Genomic DNA, 26,218 nt, shown 5'->3' with positions numbered 1-26,218 from the left:
AGGGACATGGCCAGTATATTGTTTTCCTCTGCCCGCTGATGATTCAATGTATATTTTTGATGTACCATATAAATATATATATATATATATATATATACACACACACACACACACACATATTATAAAAATGTTGAAATAAAAGTAAAAATATTTTGATAATCAAATTTACTTGATCTCCTGTGTTGCTTGATTGATAAAATCAAATTGTTGGGCTAAAGATCAACGTGTGCTAGATTCAGGTCAATCTTCGACCATGGGAGTTCACTGAAGGAATTTGGGCTAGTCACTTTCAGCCCAAAAGGCCAGTATTTTAGGGGAAATTAGGGAAGGGCGGTCCATAAACTGCCTTGAACTACTGAAGGAAAAGACATAAATTAAACATTTTAATAAGAGGAAACAGCTGTCAGTTCTCTTGACATGGTAGTGGATGATGGGATATATCTGCAGTTCATCTGCAGGTTGCGTTGGACTTCAGGTTAAAATGCTTTGCGAACTTTTCAATGTCTTTAGAAGCTAATGCAGCGAATCCATTATTACTATTGGGAGTCTATTACATGATTACAGCAGTGTATAAATTTGATCAATAACAGTTAATTTTCAGAGCTGGCATCTGTCACAAAAGGTCCAAGAGAATTATCTTCATACATGTACCCAAGGCTCTTGAACCAATAATTGACTAAGAGAATACTGTAGTGATGAAGGCCTGGTCTGCACAAATCTTAGATGAGATAAATTAAACTATTCTTGGGTTACGCCGTTAAAATTGTACCTTCATAAAATAAAATCCTTCTGGCTGTTGAAAACTAGTCATAATGAGGGATTCTCCACATATTCTTTTCATCCCAATTTTATCAGTTAATGACTTTTCTTGAGTGTGTATGTGGGGGGGGGGGGAGTGGATAGATCTTTATTATGAGCCACTTACAGACACATCCAGCTGAGGCATGCTTTATTGAATGCAATACATTTTGTTGTATTTCCACAACACATGCAAATCAAACCAGACTTTGGCTTACTGCAACAAAAAATACAACCATATATCTATATATATAGGTTCAGCTATATAGCTAAAAGTATATAGGCAAAGTATATAGGTAAAGACAGTTTTCCTCTGAATTCTCCTCAGGATGTTGCATTTCCTCAGTTAGTAGAAAACAAATGACTTATCAATGCAGTAGAAATTCTATACAATCTCTTTGCAGTGAATGAAAACTATAGAATAAATTGACAGCTCCCATTTATTTCTAGTAGCTTTGTTTAGGATAGCTTTTGCGTGCACTGCACTCTATTTAAACATGTACTTGAATACCAAGGAAGAAAGCTCCAAATACTGTTCCACCTAGCCCAAATTTATTTTACCATACAAAGAACTTATGGTAATCTATTGAACCCAGGCCTTAGAGCTAAGGCAGTTTGGAGTTCTTTTTAGATCTGTATTGTTAACAGACAATGGATATCTTGACTGATTCTTATCAAAGGAATATATTGCAGGCTGGTCCACTGGTCAATGTCTGATCTCATCAGTTTGCTACATTTAGTCTCTACGTTTAGCTCAGATCTGTATTTTCCAGAGTCCTTGATGATCTCTTTGTGGTCTTTGCTTAAGTTTGCAATTGATAATCATACCTCTTACAGAATAGAACACCAGATCCCTACATGCCATCTTTGACCTTCTAGAGGCAGCAAGAGAAGATAAGCATGCAGAGGTATTCTTGCTATGTGCCCACACAAATGCATGCCAGCTGAGCTTTCCATAAACTAGCTTGGCCCACAGACAAACAACATGTTGCTCTAGCCAACTTTTTAAAAATTGCGTCATGTGTTTGCAAGTAAGAAATGGTAGCTGGAAGGGAAGGACGTTAGTTCTTTATTTGGCTCTTAATTATTTCCCCTCTACACACAAACATGTTTTCCCAGGCTGGCTCCTCAATCAGAAACAAAATTAAAATGTTATGAAAGAAAACTGGTAATAAACAGGAAGATCAAGTATCTGCTGCTGCCCCTCTATTTCCTTCTGCACTGTCTCTTTATGCAAATTAATTTGTTCTCGTGGTTTCTCTATGGTTTAGCTACAACGAGGTAAGTCACATGAGTATGATGGGCATTACTTCAGAATACAGTACGGGTAGTCCTCAATGTATAACCATTGATTTAGTGATCGTTTGAAATTACAACAGCACTGAGAAAAGTGATTTATGATCATTTTTCACATTTACCACTACTCATCCCCAGTCATATGACAAGAATTCGGTCACTTTCATACGTATTTATAAGTGGTCATGTGATCACCTTTTGCGACCTTCTAATAAAGTCAACTGCAGTGATTTACTTAACAACTACAGCAAGAAAGGTTATAAAATGGGGCAAAACTCACATATCTGTATTGCTTAGCAACATAAATTATGGACTCAATTGTGGTTATAAGTTGAGGATTACTTGTATTGCACTGTAACACAATTATTATTCTTATTCCAACAATGAGTTGTATTTGCTGACATTGTGGCATTTATAGATTAATAGACATTTTTCTTTAATATTCTTTTTGCAAATACGTAAGATTTTTTTAAGGTTTAGTTTCTTTCACAAAGACCTTAAATGGAAAATAATTATCTTTGAATTTTTCAACAACAAATATTTTGCTAATTACAATGCCATTTTTGTCCAATTTAAATCTTTCTGTTTAAATTATCTTCCCAATCCTCTCTCCCTAATCTATATTGGAAAAACTGGAAAAATAATTATATTCACATTGATGTTGGGAAAGCTAAAATACATTTTTTAAATTTATTGGTGTCATCTATTCTGACTGGGACACTGTGTTCTGTATTGTATTCAATAAAAGTTAATATTACACAAACAATTCAGAGCAGTGTAGACTCTGTTTTTAATCTGCACTTCCAAGAGTTCATAAGCAACTAACATAGGTATCATTTTTCAATGCGTTATGGAATAACAACATTACTCTGAGTTGAATCCATTTTATCATGATATCAGTTATATAAATTGTTACATCCATTATCCAAATCAGGAACACAAGGTCACAATGTTTGGAAGAGACATTCACAAAACAATCAAGATCAAATCCAGATCAAGGGAATTAATGATATATAAAAGATCTCTAAAAACTATTATTCCCAAACTTAATTTTTGTTGATCGATAATGTGTTTTCCCACAAGTTTCTATTTGTATGTTTCCTCTTCTCCACAACTTGGTATCCTTATAAAAGTGCAGTTAGCTTCTATAAAAAACATTCTAGAATCTGATCATTCAGGAACATGGAAGATGGTGGATTAACTTGGCCAAGAGGGCTCCAATACTGAATTGAAGAAACATTCCATTATTATTTTTCCTCATGTTGCTATATCCATGGCTCATCCCTCCCTTTTCCACAACCTAGGAGATATTTCTGGTAACGCTGGATATTTCTACCATGCTGCCCTTCAGGGTCCAAATCAAGTATATAAATTAGTACCCCTAACAGCTATTTTCAGATTTAAAATGCAGGTTCTTTAAACAGTAAAAAAAAACAAAATGAGTCTGAGCAAAAGAATGTTAAAAACCCAACCTTTAATGTGGTTTATGTCAGATTGACAGTGTATTGACTATTTAATACACTAGGCACTGGACATATACAGGAACTATCTGCTCGATTTGTTTCAAATTATTATTTTGTGAAAAATGAAGAAAAAGTTCTACACTCCTGCTTTGGATTTGGAAAGTTCTTTCTACCAAAACAAAAAACAAATGACATAGAGATAGGAACAATAGAAGTGCCTATATCTGGTATCTGCTATTAGTTTGTGCTCTGTGGCAAGGCCAGCCCTGCCCTACATGCATACATTTTTACCAGCAATAGTGAGTCCAGCACCTGTGGGTTTCATCCATCCACAGAACCACTGCTTTTGTTCTTGCGGCTGAGTGGGAAGGTGGACTTGCTCTGTGGCTGTGTCATTTTGCTGGCTAAGTAAACAAAGGGGTCAATGAGACTCCGACGGTCAGCAACTGAGGTTTCCCACAGTTTTATTTTCTCTGCCTTTGCCCAGTGTTGGGCTATATCGTGGTCCACACGGCGTTGTTCCTGCAAATCACATTTGTTGCCTAAGACCACAATAGTTACCTATGAAGATTGGAGGAGAGAGAGAGAGAGAGAGAGAGAAAATTTAGTACAATGTCAAATGCACAAAAAGCTCCAAATACCAGGATGCTCTTACATAAATTTTATTAAAGTATAAAAATTATGAAAAAGTAATACAAAGTAAAGAAAGAAAAGGACAAAGAAGGAAAAAGAAAAGGTAAATAGAAATAGAAAAAGCTTCTGATTTTCTTTGCAGTAAATACAAATATGACCACCTAACTATGATTATTAATTTTTTTATATTATGCACTATTTTTAACTATCGAAACCTCAAATCAGAAGCTGACTTTTTCTGTTTCATGGAAAAAACTATAAGGGGTTTTAGAGGCAGCAATAAATGTAAATAGTCTTTTCTCTAATCAAGGTAGTCAGTTTAGCCATTGCTGCAAATTCCATCATTTTCACCATCCATTCCTCCATTGTGAATCAAACCCCAGGATGCTTATGGCACAGTGGAACAAGGCCACCCAGGATATTCGGAGTCAAGGGAAAGCATTCTTTCCCCTTCAGACACTGATTTGTCAGCTGAAGGTTGCTTCTAGAAAGACAACAGGATGGGTCCTTCAGTGCACTTAAAAATAATCCCAGCATGCTTGCTGGTGCCTCCCCAACCCCCCCAAATATGCCATCCCTGCTTCTTACTGCTCTTTTATGCCTGCCAGCCAAATTGTCTGCCTTGGGGTTCCATTTATACCATTCTCTAAAAGACTCGTCCTCAGCAACGTTAGCATTTAGCTGATGTTGGTGGATTTAAGAAAGCTAAGTAGGGTTGGAACTAGTTAATATTTGGATGGGAGACCACAAGAAAATCCCAGGATTGTGGATTTGACTGAGAATGCAAAAAGGAAAGGAAAGAAAAAGGATCCCATTAAGATACAATGGCAAATCATTTCCACATTATTTGCTGTGTTTGACCAAAGAGAGAAACTTATGTGACCATACAATCACACACCAACATCACACAGATCTTGTGACAGGAGAGATTATTAACTTCCAATTTTCTGGCTTGATAAAAAGGGACAAGGGGCTAGGAGCTTCTAATGATGGGTGAAAACTCTTGTTTCTAGAATTGGGGTTTTCCCCCCCCCCTCCAAAGCTGCCAAAAAAACACAACCCACCCCACTCTACAGGCAGTCCTTTTTAATGGCCACATTTGGGATCAGCAATGCAAGTATTAAGCCAAGTGGTCACCAAGTGAAACAACAATTGTACTTACAAACTTACGTCAGCTTTCCTTTGCTTTACAGACCTATTATAAATAATTGCTCACAAAGTTATTTCTTCAGCACTATTATAATTGTGAACAATCATTGTCCTGGACAACCGGTAAACGAGGACTACCTATACATTTTCTAGGTAGAAAAATAAATTAAGATGTTTGATCGATGTACCTCTCTAAACAGAATCAGCATAGCACATCTTCCATAGCTTAAAATATATAATATTTTTGTGAAATAAAGATGCAACTGTTATGTAACAATTGTTTCTCCTTAAAAAAATGAAAAATGTAATAGTATCTTGGAAGACTGGGCAAAGAGATGATGATGTCTGGCTCCAGAATAACAAATGATGATTCTTCCCAGCTGAGTTCTTTATGGTTTCCACATCTACAGGCAGAATCTTACCAGGCTGAGGACTCTACTATTTGCATCTACCATATGTTCTGGGAATTACTAGGGAGGGACTGTTTTCACGCTCTTTCTCTCACACAAAATACCTGTCCTCTGGAATGGTCTCCTCCCTCTTGGGAATCCACCCAACTACACTGCATCAAAGCTGCTTAGGGAACAGTCAGATAAGAAGTTTAATCCGCACCTGCAGAGTGGGTGGAGCAAGAGTCTCAAGAGGACCCTTCCTAAGTCATTGAGCTGTGGGTGATGGCAGGCTTTTATGACATGAGTATCTGGGATGCTGAGAGCCAGTTCGGCCTAGTGGTTAAAGCATAAGGCTAGAAGTGGAAGATCATGAGGTCTAGTCCTGCCTTAGTCATGAAATCTGGCAGGGTGACCGTGGGCCAGTCACTGTCTCTCAGCCCAATTCACCTCACAGAATTGTTGTAAGCGAAACAGGAGAAGGAAAATGTGTTAGATATGTTCGCTGCCTTGCGTTATTTGTCAGGCAATCAGTCAATCAATGTTCTACAAATTTCTCCAAATAGGAAAAGCTTCAGAAAATAATTCCACCTACCTCCTTCTTATCCTTGTTTTTGTCTATTTCCTTCTTGAGAATCTCCACTCTCTTGAAAGACTCTTTGCTGTCAATACTGTAAACCAGTACAAATCCATCCGTGCAAGAGAAGCAATGCTTGGGCAACTCCAAACATGGGGAAGCTCCATCCCTCAAGCCTCGGGTGTCATAGAAACGCACCTGTTCACGCATATTCCGGTCCGTTTCAATGGAACCTACATAAATGTCTTCCTGGGTTTCAATCATTTCTGAACCTGCAGAGAGTCAATCAGACAGAATATAAGAATCTCTACCAAAAAAAGGCCTGAATATTGCTCCTAGAAAGACCTACACAGGTATCTAGAATACTTTCTGCTTACTGCACCTGCTAAGTGTTTAATTATTGTTTCAGTGTTCTTAAGTTACCATAACTTCAGCAAGAGCATGAAGGAAAAAGTGTGCATAACTGGGAGGCACAATATACCAAATAAAAAGGAAGTTTGATTTGGGGACACAATGTGATGGGCAATGGTGTAAGAGTGATTCAACTCACCATAGTTAGCATGACCACATTAGGTTATCATCACGGACAAACTCAGGGCCTACAATTAATTTCTAGTTCAATAGATCAGGCTGATTCACAGGAATAAGTAAATATTCTGTATATCGTCCCATTGTATGTGCATGTCAACAAATGGGAGCAATTATAAGTAGAAAACTTGCCAGTTTGAAATGATGTTTTTCGTGTTTTGCCTCAACAACTTTTCCTTAAAATGTCATTATTTTGCCACATGTATTTCTACATCTGTCCCTATACAAATGAAAAATAAATTGGTTGAATTTGCATATTACATTGAGCCATAGTACACATTGAGCATGTTTTAATAAGCAAACTTACATGTTATTCATGATTCTCAAGGCAACTGGTTTAACTCATATAGGTAGTCTGCAACTTACAACAGTTCATTTAGTGACCATTTGAAGTTACAATGGCATTGAAAAAAGTGACTTATGATTGTTTTTCATATTTACGGTCAAGTGATCAAAATTCAGATTCACCTTTTGTGGCCTTCTGACAAATCAATGGGAAAGCCAGATTCTCTTAACCATGTTCTAACTTAACAATTGCAGTGATTCACCTAACAACTGCAGTAAGAAAAGATGTAAAATGGGGAAAAAACATTTAACAATTAGCAACAGAAATTTTGGGCTCAATTGTGGTTGTGGTAGTTGAGGGCTTCCAGTACATGCTAATAACAAACCCAAATAAAGCTATTTAACATTCACACGTTGCACTAAGCCACAGTATGATATGTTTCCTGTAGGCTTAGTATGCCCGAATCCATCAATCTTCTTTGTTAGTCCTGTGTTGTGCCGCTCAGCCAACTGTGGTTATTGAAGGAAAAAATCCTAAGCAGATCATGACTTAGCAGCCAATGAAACAGAAAAGCCTAAAATGTATGATCTGGGCAAAATAGCAAAGAAATAAGATTTCCCATTTAATGCCAACACTCACCAACAATATGATTCCCATACAGAAGCTGTTCCAGGATTGAAGTCTTCCCAACTGATGCTTGCCCACATACTACCACTTTGCAACTCTTCCCCATTATCTGGACGCTACAAAGAGGAAACAATCAAGAAGGATATACTGAAGATGAGTGGTGAAAACATGACTAAATGAAGATATATATGCAAATACCACTATTGCTCAAGGCTGGCTTGGGCTGTTAAAGGAGTCGCACAAATTATAATAACTAAACTATTTTAATCTTAGGTGCTGGTACACTGGTAAAAGACATGAGCAGAACTTCATGGGGCTTTAAAATGGCAAATGCTTGGACAGAGTCAAGCAGAACGAAGAGCAAGAACAATGAATACATCTGTTATTTGCAAGAAATAGAAAGTGTTTCTTAAGGCTTGATAACTTAATATTTACAAATAGAATATAATTTTTTTTCCTGCCATGGTTGGCCTTGTGTTATTCACATATATACTGACCTCAAAGTTTTTCTCTGACAAAATAGGAACATTAATGAATTTGCTCAGATCTTGATGTAATTCTTTTCTCCACAGTGATTCTCTGTATAAGAATTTCTGATCTGTAGTAACTCATATATCTGGATATACTCATTTGTTATATGGTCTGCATTAATAATTTGCCTTAGTTTTGGATCTGGCTTTGAGTTGGTGGACTTTGCATTCCAGTGAAATCAAATCTAATTTTATTCTCTCATAGACCAGCAAATACACCAGGGTGACAATTAAGATAAAGGAAAAACATGATTATTCTAAAAATATGTTTTTAAAAAAAGGATTAGAGTTAATACAGTGTATAGTGCAGACTGTAGAATAAGAACTTGGCTTGGGTTTCCAGTCAAAATGAAGTAAAGCCTATATATTGTAGGAAAGGGGTCTCCAACCTTGGCAACTTTAAGACTTGAGGAGTTCAACTTCCAGAATTCCTCAGCCAGCTTTGCTGAGGAATTCTGGAAGTTGAACGCCTCAAGTCTTAAAGTTGCCAAGGTTGGAGACCCCTGTTCTAGGAGACAGAATCAAGGCGATGTGTCCTTACGCTTTATCTCTAATTTTACTCTTCTTTTATTACTCCTTTGCTTTTAGTCTCTTTACATTTTGTTTCTCTACCCTGCCTGCTTGGTGTCTCTAAATTCCAGTCAGTGCTGGAATCAAACAGGGCTTACTGATGCTTTTAGAGTTTCAGAAAGAATCCTTCTGCCCCTTCAGTTTTTTCCTGTCATAAACATGATTACCCTGGAAGAAACAGTAACATCTTTCCCTCCTAATCATCCCACATTAATAAGAAGAGAACAGAAAAGCAGCTGAGATTTCTATTAGCACTAACAGCAGCATTGAGCAATTGTAGGGGTGGGTAGGATGGGAATTTCCTTTTGTTTCCTTGTGTTTCTCATTTTAGGCCAAAAGCAAGACCATTCATTTTTCCTAAACAATTTTTAAGCCATTCACACAATGAGGCACATCTAGAAAGAAGCTGCTGTTTACAGTACTATTATGTTAGTTTTAGAAAAGCTACTTGTCTGAAAGGTTGGCCAAAGAAAAGAATAAGTTGAAGAATAAAAATAACATGTAAGCAGCTTCTGTTAGATACTAGCTTCAGCTATAATGGTTGCCACCAAGGTCCTCTGTTCCGGTGGGAACAGAGGTTTAATCTCATTGGTCGAAGGGTCTGACAGCTCCCTATAAAAGGGCTGCTGTCAGACTCAACTTTCACTGGATTGTACATAGTTGCTACTGAGTTAATAAAGAGCTGTTGTTACGGTTAGCCTGTGTGTGCCTTTCCATTACCCGATCTAACACAGACGAGGAGGATGGGATTGGAGGGCAACTAGGCGAACCAAAAAGAGTGTAGCAATCCAGCAAGTAAATCCAACCCAGAGCTCAGCGCGGCTTCAAGCAGCCATTTTTGAGCGGCAAACTCAAAACGCCCTCAGAACACAAAATGGCCATGCACGCCCCACCGACTCCGTATGACCCAGTCACCGAGCACTGGGACCCGTATATGCTGAGGTTCGACTGCTTCCTCGAAGCCAACGACCTCATGGGCCTTTCTGAAGGCCGCAAGAAGAACATGTTTCTCGGTTACTGTGGATGGGAAGTGTTCAAAGCTGCCAAAGACCTATCAGAACCAACGCCATTATAATTGGTCACTTTGTCTGTGCTCCAGCAGACTCTGAGGACTCACTATGCTCCCAAGCCATCTAAGCATGTCCACCGGCATGAATTTAATATTCGCAACCAGAAGGAAGGCGAATCAATCAACGAGTATGTTGCGGCACTATGAAAGGCCGCAGCGTACTGCAAGTTCCGAGACCTTGATGAGCTTATTCTTGACCGCATCATATGCAGTGTGCGGGACATTAATTTACAGAGGAGGTTACTTGCCAAATCTAACCTCACTCTACAAATTGCCTTGGACGAAGCCAGGGCATTAGAATCGGCCGTCAAGTCAACAGAAACCCTGCAGCACCAAAGCACTCCACAAGATGCATGAAAGAACACACACGTTCATCGCAAGGGTGCAGAAGCTGAGAGCGAAGAAGGCGAAGAAGATGACAGCTGCTGCATGCGCAGTAGCCGCACCAAGCAGGCGCGCAAATTCGAACAGCGTTTCCTGCCTTGTGCTAGCTGTGGAGGAGACCATGCCCGATCAGCTTGCTGTTTCTGCGATGCTATCTGCCAGCGCTGCGAGCGAAAGGGGCACATCGCCAAAGTTTGCAGAAGTGAGCACCCAGGATAATCTGGCAGCCAAGAAGCTGATCCGACCACCAGCAGAGGCCCAACCAAGGGGCATGGCGGAAGCCACCACGGCACTCAGAGGGCAATACCAGAATCACCTACCACACCTCAATCGGCCAAGTCTGCACTAGGCGGCCAAAAAAGCTGAAGGTCGCTGTCCTCATCGAGGGCTCTCCATGCGTGATGGAGATCGACATGGGGTCATCACTGACCATCATGCCGTGGCCCATGCGCAAGCGGGCTATCCCTAGCCTGAAGCAGCAGCATCTACGTGCCTCTGACATCCGCCTTCGCGATTATCAGGGGAACCGAGTCCCCATCATGGGCCAGGGCATCTTCCGGGTTCAATTCAAGGAGTACTGCAGCCAGCTCCCAGTGACGGTGGTCAGCGGTGACCTGCAGAGCCTCCTGGGCTTGACTGGTTCGAAGCCCTGGGCCTAGAAGTGACCGGTATAAACACCTTGAAAGACGAGAGCACTGAAGCGATTTTTAAGGAGTTCGAGGACGTCTTCGGCACCCATCTGGGTAAGTATGTGGGGACTCCAATCTCTTTTAATTTGGACCCCAACATAGCCCCTATAAGGCTAAAACCCAGGAGAGTACCTTTCGCTCTCCGCCCCAAAATTGATCTGGAAATTGACAAGCTCGTAGGCCAGGGAATCCTAGAGCCGGTTGATCAGGCACACTGGGAGACCCCTATAGTGACACCTGTCAAATCTGACGAGTCTGTCCGCATCTGCACGGACTACAAATGCACAATCAATAAAGCATTACAACAAAGCACTTACCCTGTACCCATTGTATAGCATCTACTACATTCTTTAGGCCCCGGCAAAGTATTTGCTAAATTGGACATGGTGCAGGCATACCAACAATTGCCTGTAGATGGCGCTACGGCAGAGGCCCAAACCATTGTGACGCATAGGGGTGCATTCAAATGTCACCGCCTGCAATTTGGAGTTAGTATCGCCCCTGGACTGTTCCAAAGCATCATGGAACGGCTTTTGCAGGGGATTCCAGGAGTCGTCCCCTATTTTGATGACATCTTGGTATCGGCTGCAAATGAGGCACAACTTTTCAAATGTTTACGAACTGTTTTGGCTAGAATTAGAAACAAAGGCCTCCGTCTCAAAAAAGAAAAATGCCAAATTAACGTGCCAAGGGTTGAATTCTTAGAGTACCTAATCGACAGCTCTGGGATTCACCCGACCACGAGAAAAATTAAAGCAATTCAGGACGCCCCCACATCTCGCAATCAAACCGAGCTATAGGCATTCCTCAGGCTCCTTAATTTCTACAGCATCTTTCTTATCTCACCGTTGTTGAGCCCTTACATCGTCTCCTGGAGAAGAACGCAAAGTGTTCCTGGGGCAGAGCCGAGGCTGCCGCATTTGCCACGGTAAAAAGACTTCTCTCAGCAAACACGTTCCTGGTGCAGTACAGCCAGACCCTGTCACTGGTGCTGACCTGCAACGCTTCCCCATTTGGCGTCGGAGCTGTCCTCAGTCACCGTATGCCCAATGGAACCGAGACTCCCATAGCCTTTTATTCTAGGACCTTGTCCGCTGCTGAGCGGAACTACAGCCAGCTGGACTGTGAGGCTTTGGCTGCAGTGGCCGGAGTAAAAAGTTTCCATGAGTACCTATACGGCTGTGATTTCGAACTAATTACGAACAATAAACCACTACTGGGCTTGTTGGCTGGGGACCTACCTACTCCTGTGTCATTAGCACCACGGATGACCAGATGGACCATTGGCAATCTCATTGGTCGAAGGGTCTGACAGCTCCCTATAAAAGGGCTGCTATCAGACTCAACCTTCACTGGATTGTACATAGTTGCTACTGAGTTAATAAAGAGATGTTGTTACCGTTAGCCTGTGTGTGCCTTTCCATTACCCGATCTAACAGCTTCCAATATACATTTCTTTTCATCTACAGCTAACATTAAAACTGTAAACTAAAAAAACTTTAAAAAAAAATGAAACAGTGATAAGGGGTTCCAGGATCCAATCTGGATTGATAACTGGGACCAGACAGACCCAGATTGGATCCTGCAACTTATCCTGGGCCATTTGTATTCGGCTTCATTCATAAGGGGTTTCCTCTGAGAATGCAGTGTCCTATCTAATCATCAATCTGAATATGTATCCTGTATTATTTGCCTACTGAACATTTTTATGAGGGGCCCTTGGTGTTCTCTGAGCTGGGTTGTTTTCTTGCAGATGTTTCATTACCCAAATTAGGTAACATCATCAGGGCTAACAAGAATATAAGTTCAGAGAACACCATGGACCCATCATTTCAACCTTGAGCTACAAATATTCTCTTTTATTGGAATATTTTTATGTCTCTGATAACCAAAATTGTACAATGGAACAGGAAAGCCACAGTATCTCCAAGTAATGTTCTTGTTTTTTAGATGGGGGAAAGTGAAACCAGTTGGTATTGCTTCTATGCCACATGTAACTTATTAAATTTTTATGGTACCCATCTCCCCTGTAAGTTAACTCTTACTTTCTACATAATTCACATAATAATTTCTACAATAATTTATATATGAATGTATAGTATATAACTAAAGTTAAATATGTTTAAAATAAATACAAGAATAATTTTTAGTCTGTTTAATCTATACTTTCTACAGATCAACCAGGATTTATCCACACCACAAACATAGAGGAATAAAGTAGGGAGCACTGGTACAAATTTCCATTGTTGAGAACAGTTATTCCTTTAATCTTGTGTAGTGCTCAGAGAAATGTATCACACTGCAATGTCAAATAGCAAAATTGCGGTTTCTTACATTTCATGGCACTGGCTTTTTTATTTGCGCATTAATGGTCTCACAAACAAGGCCTGCCTGACATCTGATAAAAGCCAAGTTGTCAAAAGCCAATATCATCATTTATCAATTAATCTTCAAGGCACTGCAAGCTTCTGGTGGGTTAGATAATACTCTAATTAAACAGCTGGTCGCTCCTCCTTAGAGAGGGGACTGGGCTCATTTGCAAATCTATCATAGGTGAAATTAATCGCCGGTACAATTAGCGTGCAAACCCATACAATCGCTATTGCGTTTCTAAAAGCCTGCATTTTTTTCTTAAAACTCGATTAAAAACAAAAACATCAGCCAAGGCAACTTACCTTCCCGACCCAGGCACTGCTCTTGATGTTTCCCTGCCGTCTTCAGCAAAGGAACCGAGGACCAACAACTCGACTTGACTGAGAGAAAAGACGTACGTGGGAACTGCAGCCCACAGCTCCATCTAGAGCACTGTCGCCGGTGTGATTTACTCTCGCTTGCGATCCAGTTCAGATATTTAGGAAAAGGTAACAGCAGCGCGTTGCAGTCAAACACAGGATGAAAATACAAAACTGAGCTCAGCAATCTTGCTATAACCGGGGCTATTTTTCATTTTAAATTTTATAAAAATTATACGATCAAGAGGAGGGCTATCGATCTTTAAACAAATGGGAGAAATAATGAAAGTAATAAAGCAGTACCTTTTTTCCCTCCCTTTCTCTGATTGAATTCACATATTTACACTAATTTATTTTATTTATTTATTTTATTCAATTTATAAGTCGCTCCCTCTCCACGAAGGGACTCGGGGCGGCGTACAATTAAATATATAAACATATGGTATGGAGGAGGTATATATATAAAACATTTTTACTATTTCATAAATAAATAGCTATAAAGTTAAAACAGTACAATAAAATTAACAATTAAAATACCCAAAATTTACCATTTAAAATTGCCAGGGGGGATTCGAGAATAACTAAAGCAAATTTTGTTTGGCAAGAGTACTGGTAGCAGAAAAATGGGAAATTAGAATAGAATTCTTTATTGGCCAAGTGTGATTGGACATTTTGTCTTTGGTGTATGTGCTCTCAGTGTACATAAGGAGAATAAAATACATTCATCAAGAATAAAAAAGGTACAACACTTAGTGATAGTCAAGGTACATTAGAATAAATACACGTGGGGTATTTTGACTGTAAATATGATGCCGGAAAATGTTTAAGGTTTGGATATCTTCCGTTGATGCAATGGCTGTGTTCATGTGGCCTTCTTGATTAACTGATCTATGGTTTATAGAATTAACACAATTTTCTGGGTTTCACATATGAACAATCTTTCCATACACAGGTTGGCTTTGCGGAACACCTTAGGGCAGCGATGGCGAACCTTTTTTGGCTCGCGTTTCCAACACACACACACCCCTTATAGAATTCTTTCAAACCGTATTTTCCATTGTTATAGCAGAAGAAACCTGCCTATCTATAGACAGAGCTTATTCCTAACTAAGTATACACAGATTCTGAAAGATTGAAGCCCAGTGCTATGAAAAAGAGATCTCAAAATAGACCGGTCCCGACTTCCAGGGGTTTTTTTCCGCATATTTTTGCCTGAAGACAAATGATTATTTCCAACTCCTGTTTGTCCAATCCCTAAGCAGAAACGCCCCCCCCCGGAGGACTCGCTTCCCAACCGGAAGTGGCCTCTCTAACCCCTATTCTTCTCTCTCCGGATATAGAAGGAGGAACTTCCGCCTCGTTCCTTTTTGCTTTCTCTCGTTCTCTCTCCTCGGCTCGCCGGCCGTTGATTGCAGCAACAAGGAACCAAGATGGCGACGGCGGGCGGAGATTGCGACGTGATTATGGCGCCCGCGGCACCCCCAGCGGTGGCTTCACATTCCTCGATGCCGCTGATGTTGAGCGAGGAGGACGAGGGGACGCGCAGGTAAGCCCTCCGCCACCTGTTCCGTCCCTGAGAAGGAGGTTTTTTGCCCCCGCGGAGGGGGAGGGGCTGCTTCGAAGCCGGGGTGGGGAGAGAGGACAAGAGGCGGAGCCTGCTTCACTGCCGCGGTTGCGGGCGGGGGAGTGGGGGCAGAAATAGGGCTTCTTTTAGGAAAGTAGCTTGTAAGGGATCACCTGCGATTTGTTATCGTTGTCATTCGTCGTCTCTTCCTCCAAAGGGTCACGAATGAGAAAATTCAAGCTTAAGCCAATTAACGAAGGGCAGTTAAGAGAAGCTCTCTCTCTCTCTCTCTCTCTCTCATTGAGGAACAATGCACGCCTAACATTCATTGTATTGAGGAATAAATCAAGCAGGTTCCATGGTAACTTCTGGCCTCCTTAGGAGATGAATTGCTGGATGAAAGAGACCTAACAGTCTGATCAATATTTACATTTAACTCTGAATTTCCCAATTTCAAGGTACAACGGGTTGAAGCTGGAGATTAGCCTCCTACTGCATGTCTCTGTGTAGTTGCAGGCTTTTTGCTGAATTCCATTATTCCTGTAATTCAGTTATTATAGCTCTCCAAATACTTTCCCACAAGGGTTTATTACAAGAACCCTATATATACAGGTTCTGATGAGGAACCAGAAATACATATGTTTGGGTAATGTTTTTACTCTTATTTTACAGACAAGTTAGTTTGACCATCAATTACTGTACAGTTGGTCTCTTTGATTCAGATATTGTGCAAAGTATACGACTTGGGATATGTTTTGGTATATAAATGATTTCTTTTTGATCTCAGCACTTCAAGAACATCCCACTAAATAAACATTCGTTGGTTAGGGTAGCAGCTGTTCTTGCCATGGGAAGCTTTTAGATAATCAGAAATGCCACAGTAGTCAGTGAGCATTTAATAATCACAATAATTTTGTGTTAAATCTTATTTGGGAAAAACATTTTGGATTTCATTTTGGGTTAAATTATTCTGGGTTGGGTGCTACTTGGTTTATAGTAAGTGACTCCTCTTGAGAAAAATCATAGACGTAGAGGAATCTCTAGCTAATTAGTAGCTAATCTGAAGGTTTGTAGTGTCAGGCTATAGCTTTGACTGGCTGGGCAAACAGAAAAAAAGGTGAAGAAAAAATGAATCTGCTGGCTATCATTAATTATAAAATCAGATGTATGATTTGAAAAGAATTCCTGTTTCTCCTGTTATTCAAAGGATTCACATCTTATTTCAGACTTCTCTTCTGCCCTACAGCTAAAGGTACCTAACAGTAAACGCTTATTATAATTATATATAGAAACTCTGACATACATAGTTGGGTTGTAACACATGTACTCCTGGGACATTGGATGATAGCCAACACTTGTAATTGGCAGTTTGCTAGGGTGCATAGTGTGGTTTATCCTCAGGGGAACCTTCTGAATTGGATAAGTGAGCTATAATTTATGTTAGCAAGCTTGGCTAGGGTTTGAATATGAGTCTTCCAGTTAAATATTCCATAATGGAATTCAAACTATTACATTCCCTAATGACAGTTGACCACCAATTAAAGGTATTGACTTTTTTCCTCCTTGCAAGATTGCAAGGTGATCTACAGTTTCCAGCGAAATAGTGAATGAATAACTTAGTTTGTGGGGTTAGGGAGTGAAGGAGAATTAAAATCAATTTCCTAAGAGAACCATAATTTTAATATTATTAAACTATTAATTAATTGAATGTGACTTATTCAGTGCATCATAGTTAAATTATAGTTAGTATGATATATGAATTCAGCCATGCGTTATTGTACCAATGTTAGATAATGGTTGAGATTATAAAAAAGTAAAGTTGTATCGGTCAATACTGGGGGTAAAAAGGAGATACATACTACAAATACAGGAGAAAAAGAGACCATGTTAAATCTTGCATATCAGGCATCTATAATGACTTATCAATGTTCCCAGAACATGTTTCAGAGTCCTTTGCAATATTTATGGATTCCTTATCAATTGTGTGGGAAGGGTTTTCCCCAAATTTAAAAACCTTGCCAGTACAACTTCCATAACTTGAATTGCCTGTTCAGATTCTGAAAATATGTATGCTACTTCACAAAAAGGGCATATCCTGGGTTCTGGAAGGATTTCTGTCTTGGGACAGTCTCTAGTGGGGTTGTGAAGCATTTTGTAATTACGTTTCTGAGAGCAGACATTTTAGAACAGCGATGGCGAACCTTTTTTGGCTCGTGTGCCATAAGTGGGGGAGCGCAGGGGGGTCGTGTGTGAGCGTGCCACACCCATAATGCAATGCGCGATCCCCCAGTGCGCATGTGTGCACTACAGGCGTGATCCCCCCCCCCATTTTACATGCTTTTTTCACCCTCCCCAGGCTTTATAGGAGCCTGGGGAGGGCGAAAAAAGCCTCCCCCCCAAATGCCCTCCGGAGGCTTCAGGGACCTTCAGGAGGCTTCCCTGAAGCCTTCGGGCAATCAAAATAACCCTCCGAGCAAACTGGAAGTGACTTCTTGTTTGCTCGGAGGGTCGTTTTGAGCGCTCTGAAGGCTTCAGGGACCGTCCGGAGGCTTCCCAGATGCCTTCGGAGCGCTCAAAACGACCCTCCGAGCAAACCAGAAGTCACTTCCAGTTTGCTCGGAGGGTTGTTTTAAGCGTTCTGGAGGCTTCAGGGAAGCCTCCGGACCGTCCCTGAAGCCTTCGGAGCGCTCAAAACAACCCTCCGAGCAAACCGGAAGTCCGTTCCTGAACTTCCAGTTTGCCCATAGGGCCGGTTTTTTACGTTCCGGAGGCTTTAAGGAAGCTCATGAAGCCTCCGGGGGGGGGTGGGGGGGTCTTTTCGCCCTCCCCAGGTTCCTATAAAGCCTCTGGAGCCTGGGGAGGGTGAAAAATGGCTTTAAAAAGGGTGAACTCAGCTGGCCAGCGCATGCATGCGCACTGGCCAGCTGACAGGGCAGCACCTCGGGTGCCCTGACAAATGGCTTCGCGTGCCACCTGTGGCACGCATGCCATAGGTTCGCCATCACTGTTTTAGAACAAGAGTAAAATTGCTTCAGAACTGCTGTGATTAGGTTAGGAATGCTGGCAGCCCTGGGCAAAAAGTTACTCTCTCACTACAGGCTAACAAGTCCATCCGGCCAGAAGATGAATAGTCTGCTACATCTATTCATCTCTGCCCCCTGCCTTTTATCTCCAGAGCTAGGGTGGTGCTTTGCTAGCAGGGATCCGACAGAAGCTTAAGACCCACCTGTTCCAATTAGCTGGCTTAGCCGATTTATAGCTCCATCTTTCAGCTCCTGGCAAACATCTTATCGTGGAATTTTTAAGGGAATTTCAATCTTATTTGTATTTTAACTAATTATGGTACAGTATATTTTCTACCTCCTCCGTCTATGTCTATGTTTATGTATATGTATGCCATTTTGATATGTATTTGGTTTTTAATAATGACTGTACACCGCCCCGAGTCCTGCTTAGGAAAGGGTGCAGGTTATAAATAAAAGTTGATTGATTGATTGATTGATTCCATCCCAAGAACCGGCCCACAGATTTCCACTGTTCTTCTCTCCTCTGTCTTCTGCACATACACGTGTCAGGCACTGGAACCAGCTGTTCGTCCGCTTCCTCATCAGCCACCTGCAGACCTGGGGGCTGGTGACTCACCATCTGAGGGCTGACAGATAGCCCAGGCTCTACCTCTGTCTCTCTGCTAGCTCCATTCCCTCTTCCCCCTCGGAGCTCTCAGGTTGACCAGAATTCTCACACCTCCTCCTCTGATTCAGCTCCTGATTCAGTTACTGGATGGAGCTAGTATCTAAAATGAGTTTATCCTAGCATAAATGTACTCTGTGCTATAGAGTCAGAGTAAATTCATTAACTTGATGGTTATAAAAATCTTAAGTACCGTGTTTCCCTGAAAATACCTGACACCATCTTGAGTGTACATCTAATACCACAAATATAAGCCCTAATGAAAGGTGGTGGCCAGCAGAGGAGGCCGCCAGCACAGGAGGTGGTGAGTGCATGTAGGCCGACGGTGTCAGGTAGCAGCTGCATCCCGCACAACATAGGTGAGTTGAATCCCTGTCCAAGCACCAGATGGAGGTAGAGGTACAGGGGAGATACAGGCAATCTGGAGGCGTCGCGCTGGCCACAGGAAATCAGAGTTGGTGGGCTGGAGCAGCAGGTAGCTTCAGGAGGCTCATCATCGCGCAGCGGCACTGGCAGCAGACGAAGGCAGAGACGCAGAGAGTAAGAAAGAAAACAACCAAGAAAACAATCAAACTCAGAGAGCACCAAGGGCCCCTCATTTCAACCCTGAGCTACAAATATTCTCTTTTATTAATTATCTTAAATCAATTGTATGTTAAAAGCTTTGAATAATGAAATTGAGAAATATGCTTTTATATAGTCACATGGTTGCTCTGGAGTGATTGTTTCCAGTGGCCTATTAGTATGACACATTCAGCTGGTTTGAGTTATGACACTAGGAAAATTTGGTAAATGGAGCAAAAGATAAAATGGTCTCTACTCCCTGGTCAGTTTTTTTTTTTTTTTTTGCTGAACAAGTTGGGGTTTGGTTATTTTTCCCCCTAATTGTAATGGAAATTATATTTCCCCCAGGGAAAATGGGGGTTCTCTAGGCATTCTCTGTCCTTGGGTGTCTGGTTCTCTCTTTTTACCCCTCATCCTGCAGCTACAAGGAAAAATGAAAAAGGGCAAAAAAACAGGTTGGTGTATGATACTCAGTTACACTATCATAATTTTTATTCTTAAAAATTTCACTCTTGCTAAAACCCAAGTGGGAAATATACAAAAAGGAGCATTGACTCAGTTATTTCATCTGATGCAGAGGCTTTCCTTCTTACCTGAGGAATAGAATTTTTCTAGCATTTTTTGCTGTGATCATTAAGCAAGTATATAGGCAGTCCTTGATTTACAGTATTCATGTAGTAACCAAAGTTACAGTGGCACTGAAAAAAGTAACTTATGACCATTTTTAGTTGCAGCATCCCCCTGATCATGGATCAAAATTTAGACGCTTGGCAACTGGTTCATAATTTTGACAGTTGAAGTGTTCCAGATTATGTGATAATTTTTTGCAGTCTTCTGACAAGCAAAATCAATAGAGAAGCCAGATTCACTTAACAACTATGTTATCAATTTAATAACTGCACTGATTCACTTACCGTATTTTTTTTGGAGTATAAGACACACCGGAGTATAAGATGCACCAAAATTTTGAAGAGGCAAATTAAAAAAGAGAGAGTTTTTGTGTTCTACAGACCTCCCAAAAATGGCCCGGTTTTTGCAAAAATGGGTATTTTTCAAAAAAGGGCATGAATAACCTTTAGGAGGCTTATAGAATGCTCCTTGGGGGGGCAAAAATGAGCAAAAAAGGGCCCGTTTTTCACAAAAACGGGTCTGTTTTTTGTCAAAAAAGGGGCATGCATAGCCTTTAGGAGTGCTCCTGCGGGCGGGCGGGGCATTATTGAGCAAAAAATAGCCCGTTTTTCATTCATTTCTGACCTCCCCAACCCCCAGGAGCACTCTATAAACCTCCTAAAACAGTGATGGCGAACCTATGGCACGCGTGCCACAGGTGGCACGCGGAGCCATTTGTCAGGGCACACGAGGCGCTGCCCTGTCAGCTGAGTTCACCTTTTTAAAAGCCATTTTTCGCCCTCCCCAGGCTCCAGAGGCTTTATAGGAGCCTGGGGAGGGCGAAAAGAGCCTCACCCGCCCTCCCAGAGGGCCTCCGGAGGCTTCCCTGACGCCTTCGGAGAGCTTAAAATGACCCTCCGAGTCACTTCCAGAAGTAGAAGTGACTTCCAGTTTGCTCGGAGGATCCTTTTGAGGGAAGCCTCCGGATGGTCCCTGAAGCCTCTGTAGAGCCTCCGGTGGGGCGGGGGAGGCTCTTTTCACCCTCCCCAGGCTCCTATAAAGCCTCTGGAACCTGGGGAGGGCGAAAAAAGCATGTAAAAATGGGGGGGTGTCACGCGTTGTGCGCACATGCACACTGGGGGGTCACGCATTGCATTATGGGTGCGGCACGCCTGCACACGACCCCCCTGCGCCCCCCCCCCCACTTGTGGCACGCGAGCCAAAAAAGGTTCGCCATCGCTGTCCTAAAAGTTATACATGGCCATTTTGGTGAAGGGGGCGGGGTTTCAGGAGGCAGAACATGCTGTATTCACTGTATAAGATGCACCCAGATTTCCAGCCTCTTTTTTTGAGGGAAAAAGGTGTGTCATACTCCAAAAAATACAGTAACTGTGGCAAGAAAGTTCATAAAATGGGGCAAAACTCCCTTAACAAATGTCTCATTTAACAACAGGAATTTTGGCTCGATTGTCGTAAATCAAGGATTACGTGTAGTGATAATCATTAAGTGAATCCATTCTAATAGTGTTTTTTGCCAGAAAGCAATAAAGCTAGAAATTGATAAAAAAATTCACCGATTGAGGCTACTTGATTGCAGTTAATGCTGTGACTATTTACCAAGCACCTGGCATGACCTCACATGATTTGTGGGGGGGACGGACACTACCAATTATAAACGTTTTAAAGACTATAAAGCACCAATTCCATTGCCATTGTAAATACAGGTGGCTATTAAGCGACCAGTAAGTTAAGGACTTCCTAAATGTATTTGCCCACAAAATTATCAACTGAAAATAATATGTGTAGCTTAGGCGGCTTGGTGCTTTCTGAACATGGATATTTTCTTGTAGATGTTTTATTACCAAGCTAGGTAACACTATCAGTGATAGTGAGTGTGATGTATAATTTGTAAAGGTATTTATATGTCTATTTATATACATCAAAAACACCTCAGAAGCAACAAAAATCATTATAACACCATAGCACACAAACCAACTAAAGCCATCCAAAACATCTTAAGTAGACTAAAGGACCCAGTAGCCCAAGAAGAAGAAAAACCAGGAGTCACCTACAATATACAGTGTAAGTACTGTAACAACTACTATGTAGGACAGACAGAGGATTACAGAGCACATCCATGAACAGCAAGTAGAAAACACAATGAAAACTATTCATATCACAACACCTGGCAGACTCAACCATGAGGGATTCTTGGTGCTCTCTGAACTTGTTTGTTTTGCAAACGTCATTACCCAAACTAGCTCTGAAACAGCAATGCATAAGATTAGTAAAATTACATAGTTACTATCTCAAGATAAATATTAGAAATTAGGTCTTTGGGGATATTATTTTTGAATCTCTGATGTTATCTAGTTTGGATAATGAAACATCTGCAACAAAACAATCAAGCTCAGACAGCATGAAGAACACCTCATTTCAACCCTGAGCTACAAATATTCTCCTTTATTGAGACTCAGCCTTAGTTTCAATTGGGAAACAAAACATCCTAGACCAAGTAAGGAATTCCGTAGCCTGGCATTCAGACCAATGAATTTCAGGTAGATCAGCCATAAGTAGACACAAATCACACATTATATACAATTCAAAAGACAAAGAACAAGGAGAACAAAAAATAGTAGACTATATCCAGCAGACTACATCTAGATAAGCAGAGATTAACATGAGACAAATAGAAAATAATGCCCTAATCAAGGCATCATCAAGGAGAAAACCACATCTCAATCAACATTGACAGGACAAGCTGTTGTGTATAAACAGGGAGCAAACCTCATACTAATTAGTATAGATGATTTATTTAGTCAGGTAATGAAAATGTTTGCTATCTTAGCATGCATCAAAGGCTACAAGTTAACAGCAATTCAGTAAATAGGAATAAACCCCACCCCACCCAAGCTGCTAGGTCTATGTGATTCAGGAAATTAAAACTTCTTCAGGTTTCTTTTTCTTTCTTTTTTCAGAAGGGCAAAGTGCAAGAATTCCTAATCAGTTTGTTTGTAAGGAAATTTCTAGGTACTCTTGACTTTGCCCCTGAAGTCAGTTAGAGGCTTCAGATGTTTGTATGATTTCCCTTCCTTCACAGCAATTGTAGAAGTGTTAAGAGGGAATGTATAAATGAATAAACACTCAATTCTGCCTCGGTGTAGTGATTAGCTGAGATTCCTACATGAAATAGTGCTTATTTTTTTGCTCTAAGAACAGCTCTCATCCCATTTTCAATAATAATAAATTTTGAAGCAATAAAAAGCAGCACTGTCTATAGCTCTTTATATTTTTTTGATGATGCAGTATAATAATATCCAACCTTCAAGATCTTAACATGCTAAAACAACACAATTGTGATGTTTTCTTGTCCATTTTATTTGATAATCATGGCTAGATTGAATAATGAAGAATAAAGGCATGTTCCTGTTCTAATTTTTTTTAAGTGATTTGTTTTGAGTTTTTCACAATTTTGAGCTTTTTTAGTAGAGGAAAGTTTCTATTGTCTTAGCAATGAGTTTCTTAACTTTTCTATTCAGAGAATAAAATCAAGCTCTAAATAGCAAATAGTTTTTTGATATCTGGAGCTAGCTAGTTTCCAGGAAACGAAAACCGAAGCTCACAGATTATCTGGAAAGAGTACGCAATATCTGGCACAGCAATGTAGTATACACTGCAGGAAAGGGAAATCTTATTAAAGATTTTGAATCAAAGTGTGATCTTAAAGTCAAAAAAAAAAACACCCAAAGACATAAGCTTAAAATGTATGAGAAGAATTTAATTTGAATAAAAAGTGCAAATCTCTATGCAATAAAGGTACTTTTTCAGCGCTTAATGCAGCACCATACTTACTTGACTTCAGTTGTTTTCACAAGACGCTAGGCGACACTAGTGCACAGATGAATGTTTCACATGCTATAATAACTTGCTTTCATTCCACTTGCATCATGAAAGTTAAAACTGGAGAATAAAAAAATATCCTTACAGACTTACTGGTAATTCCTAATACTTAGCTTGAGGTAGTTCATATATCCAATTTTATGTTGTGCAAACTATGTGATTTTACTGATCTTATGCATTGCTATTTCAGAGCTGATCTTTGGTTTATGAAATACTAACAGAGAGGGTGGAAAGCCACTAAGGTTTCTGCTTTTATAAAAATCCTTGTGGACTATCCCAAAGATACTTTTTCCAAAGGCAACTGGATTTTCTTGGGTTCTTTTCTTTTAAGGCATTTCTTCAGTTCTAACTAAATATATGGATATAAATAATGAATACTATTATAAGTGTTAATACTATGTTTGTTAAATCATAGGACAAGGTTATAGTGAGAAGAAGGCAATGCAGAAGGGAGAATTATAAAAGCTAAGAAGGAAAGCCGATAGAGAAAGCTGTAAAATTATTGTATATTGTTATGTATGTTCTGTGTTTTGTTTTGTCTTATTGTGTTTTTTTTCTTTGCTGTGTCTTCCCTATTGTTTTTAAAGATCAAAAAATTTAATAACAATTATTCATTTAAAAAAAAAGAACTGAAGTTAGAACTGGAAAAACTTCTTGGATGAGAAGCAAAACGTTTACGAAGAAAAAACTAAGAATGTCCAGTTGTTCTTTGGAAAAAGTAACTTTGGTGTATAACCATGACCTTGATGTTGAGAATCTCCATAGACACTCCTTGTGGACTCATTTTTCTAATATAAAGAACTCTTGCGTATGTGTAATGAATTCCTAATGAACTGAGCCTAAGAATTTTATGCAATCTCACACTTTGTGCAAATAAAGTACCCTGTTTCCCAAAAAATAAGACCTCCCCAGATAATAAGCCCAATTGGGCTTTTGAGTGTATGCGCTAAAATAAGCCCTCCCTGAAAATATTGCAACACAGCAGCAGCCATGAGGTGACCACACTCGCCACCTCCTGCACCTCAAAAATAATAAGACCTCCCCAAAAATAAGGGCAAGCGCTTATTTCAGGGGCCAAAAGAAAATAAGACCCTGTCTTATTTTCGGGGAAACACGGTATTAGACTGTTGCCCTGCTTGAATCGCCAATTGATGTAAAAGATGTCCATCTCTCAACTACAGCTGCACACTGTAGGGCTCAATCAGTAGTCGTGAGCAAGCTACTATTAACATCATTGCTTATCTGTTTTGTTATGTATGGAATGCCAGGGCTCCTTAGAAGTCTTTGCCCACAATATGTCCTACATAGTTTTGTTGTCATGTTAAGATGTCACCATAACTTTGACATCTAATTTTTTTTTTACTGTTCGACCTCGTGGATAGTAAAAACGAACCCTTGCAGTCTAAAGAGTCCTGGCATTCCATACCATAATGGTCTTCAATACCATAACAATCTATGGTATCTTATTCAAAAGGCATCTTTCCTACCATGGCTATTTGCTTCCCAGAAGCTTAGTAGTGTAGGGAGATTTTTTTCTTTTCTTTTTTTTAGTTCTTCATTGTAGCTCTGTGTCTCACCCCCAGAGTTCACAGATGGACAGCAACGTCTTGCCCAACAAAGAGATCTATTCAGAAAATTGGATTGTATTTTTAGCCAGATTCTTTCTTCAGCTTCAAAAGTAGCAAGTGGGGAATGCAGCCTACATCAGCACAAGCTTTGCAGAATGACCTCATTCAGACTATGGCATCTGTTAGAAGCAGAAACAACCATTTGTGATATCAGGAGATCCTGACTTTCCCTCTTGTTCTGGCAGCCGGTCCTTAATAAACAAGGACAAGACTCTTTTTCTAAAATTGCATCTTAAAACATAGTACTCTCACTACATGTATAAAAATTGGTAGATTTTAGTGCGCATGATTCTAATGTGTCATTTAAGATTTTAAAAATCTGCAAAAAAACCACTTTTCTCCGATAGACCTATTTGGGGAGTTATAATTTGTTTACACTTAAAAAGTCCAAGATCAAACCATGATGTCATACAATGACTGTTATACAATAATAGTTTCACTACATTCTGATTTTCCTTTGCTTGCTATGAAGAATTGTGGTGA

At 40.3% G+C, this 26,218-nt stretch overlaps 2 protein-coding genes across 3 annotated transcripts in view; one reads left to right on the top strand and one right to left on the bottom strand.

Moving 5' to 3' along the window:
- Window positions 1–932: 932 nt before the first annotated feature.
- On the bottom strand, window positions 933–14,106 carry NKIRAS2 (NFKB inhibitor interacting Ras like 2). The gene is made up of 4 exons (XM_081933327.1): window positions 13,724–14,106; window positions 7,819–7,922; window positions 6,324–6,577; window positions 933–4,118 (listed from the first exon to the last, which is right to left on the bottom strand). The coding sequence occupies exons 1-4, from the start codon at window positions 13,843–13,845 to the stop codon at window positions 3,879–3,881; spliced, it is 720 nt and encodes a 239-aa protein (XP_081789453.1). The 5' UTR covers window positions 13,846–14,106; the 3' UTR covers window positions 933–3,878.
- A 1,000-nt stretch (window positions 14,107–15,106) lies between these two features.
- Window positions 15,107–26,218, top strand: part of DNAJC7 (DnaJ heat shock protein family (Hsp40) member C7) — a 32,840-nt gene continuing 21,728 nt past the window's right edge. The window contains exon 1 of one of the 2 annotated variants that reach the window (XM_081933322.1): window positions 15,107–15,326. In XM_081933322.1, the coding sequence (XP_081789448.1) occupies window positions 15,211–15,326 (116 nt within the window). In that variant the 5' untranslated portion in view covers window positions 15,107–15,210. Of the gene's footprint in view, window positions 15,327–15,665; window positions 15,803–26,218 lie in introns of those variants that run through there. The other variant, XM_081933323.1, reaches the window with a different exon arrangement.

Source organism: Natrix helvetica, assembly GCF_964273705.1.
Source record: "Natrix helvetica genome assembly, chromosome: Z".
NCBI lineage: Eukaryota > Metazoa > Chordata > Lepidosauria > Squamata > Natricidae > Natrix > Natrix helvetica.
This window is presented reverse-complemented; position numbering and strand designations above follow the sequence as displayed.

What these genes read in the sequence shown, in the direction of transcription:
- NKIRAS2 (XM_081933327.1), bottom strand. Translation starts at nt 13,845, where the DNA reads ATGGAGCTGTGGGCTGCAGTTCCCACGTACGTCTTTTCTCTCAGTCAA. An exon ending in GCAGTGCCTGGGTCGGGAAG is followed by an intron (nt 7,923 to 13,723) that starts GTAAGTTGCCTT and finishes TCCTCTTTGTAG; the next exon opens with CGTCCAGATAATGGGGAAGA. An exon ending in GTATGGGAATCATATTGTTG is followed by an intron (nt 6,578 to 7,818) that starts GTGAGTGTTGGC and finishes GACTCTCTGCAG; the next exon opens with GTTCAGAAATGATTGAAACC.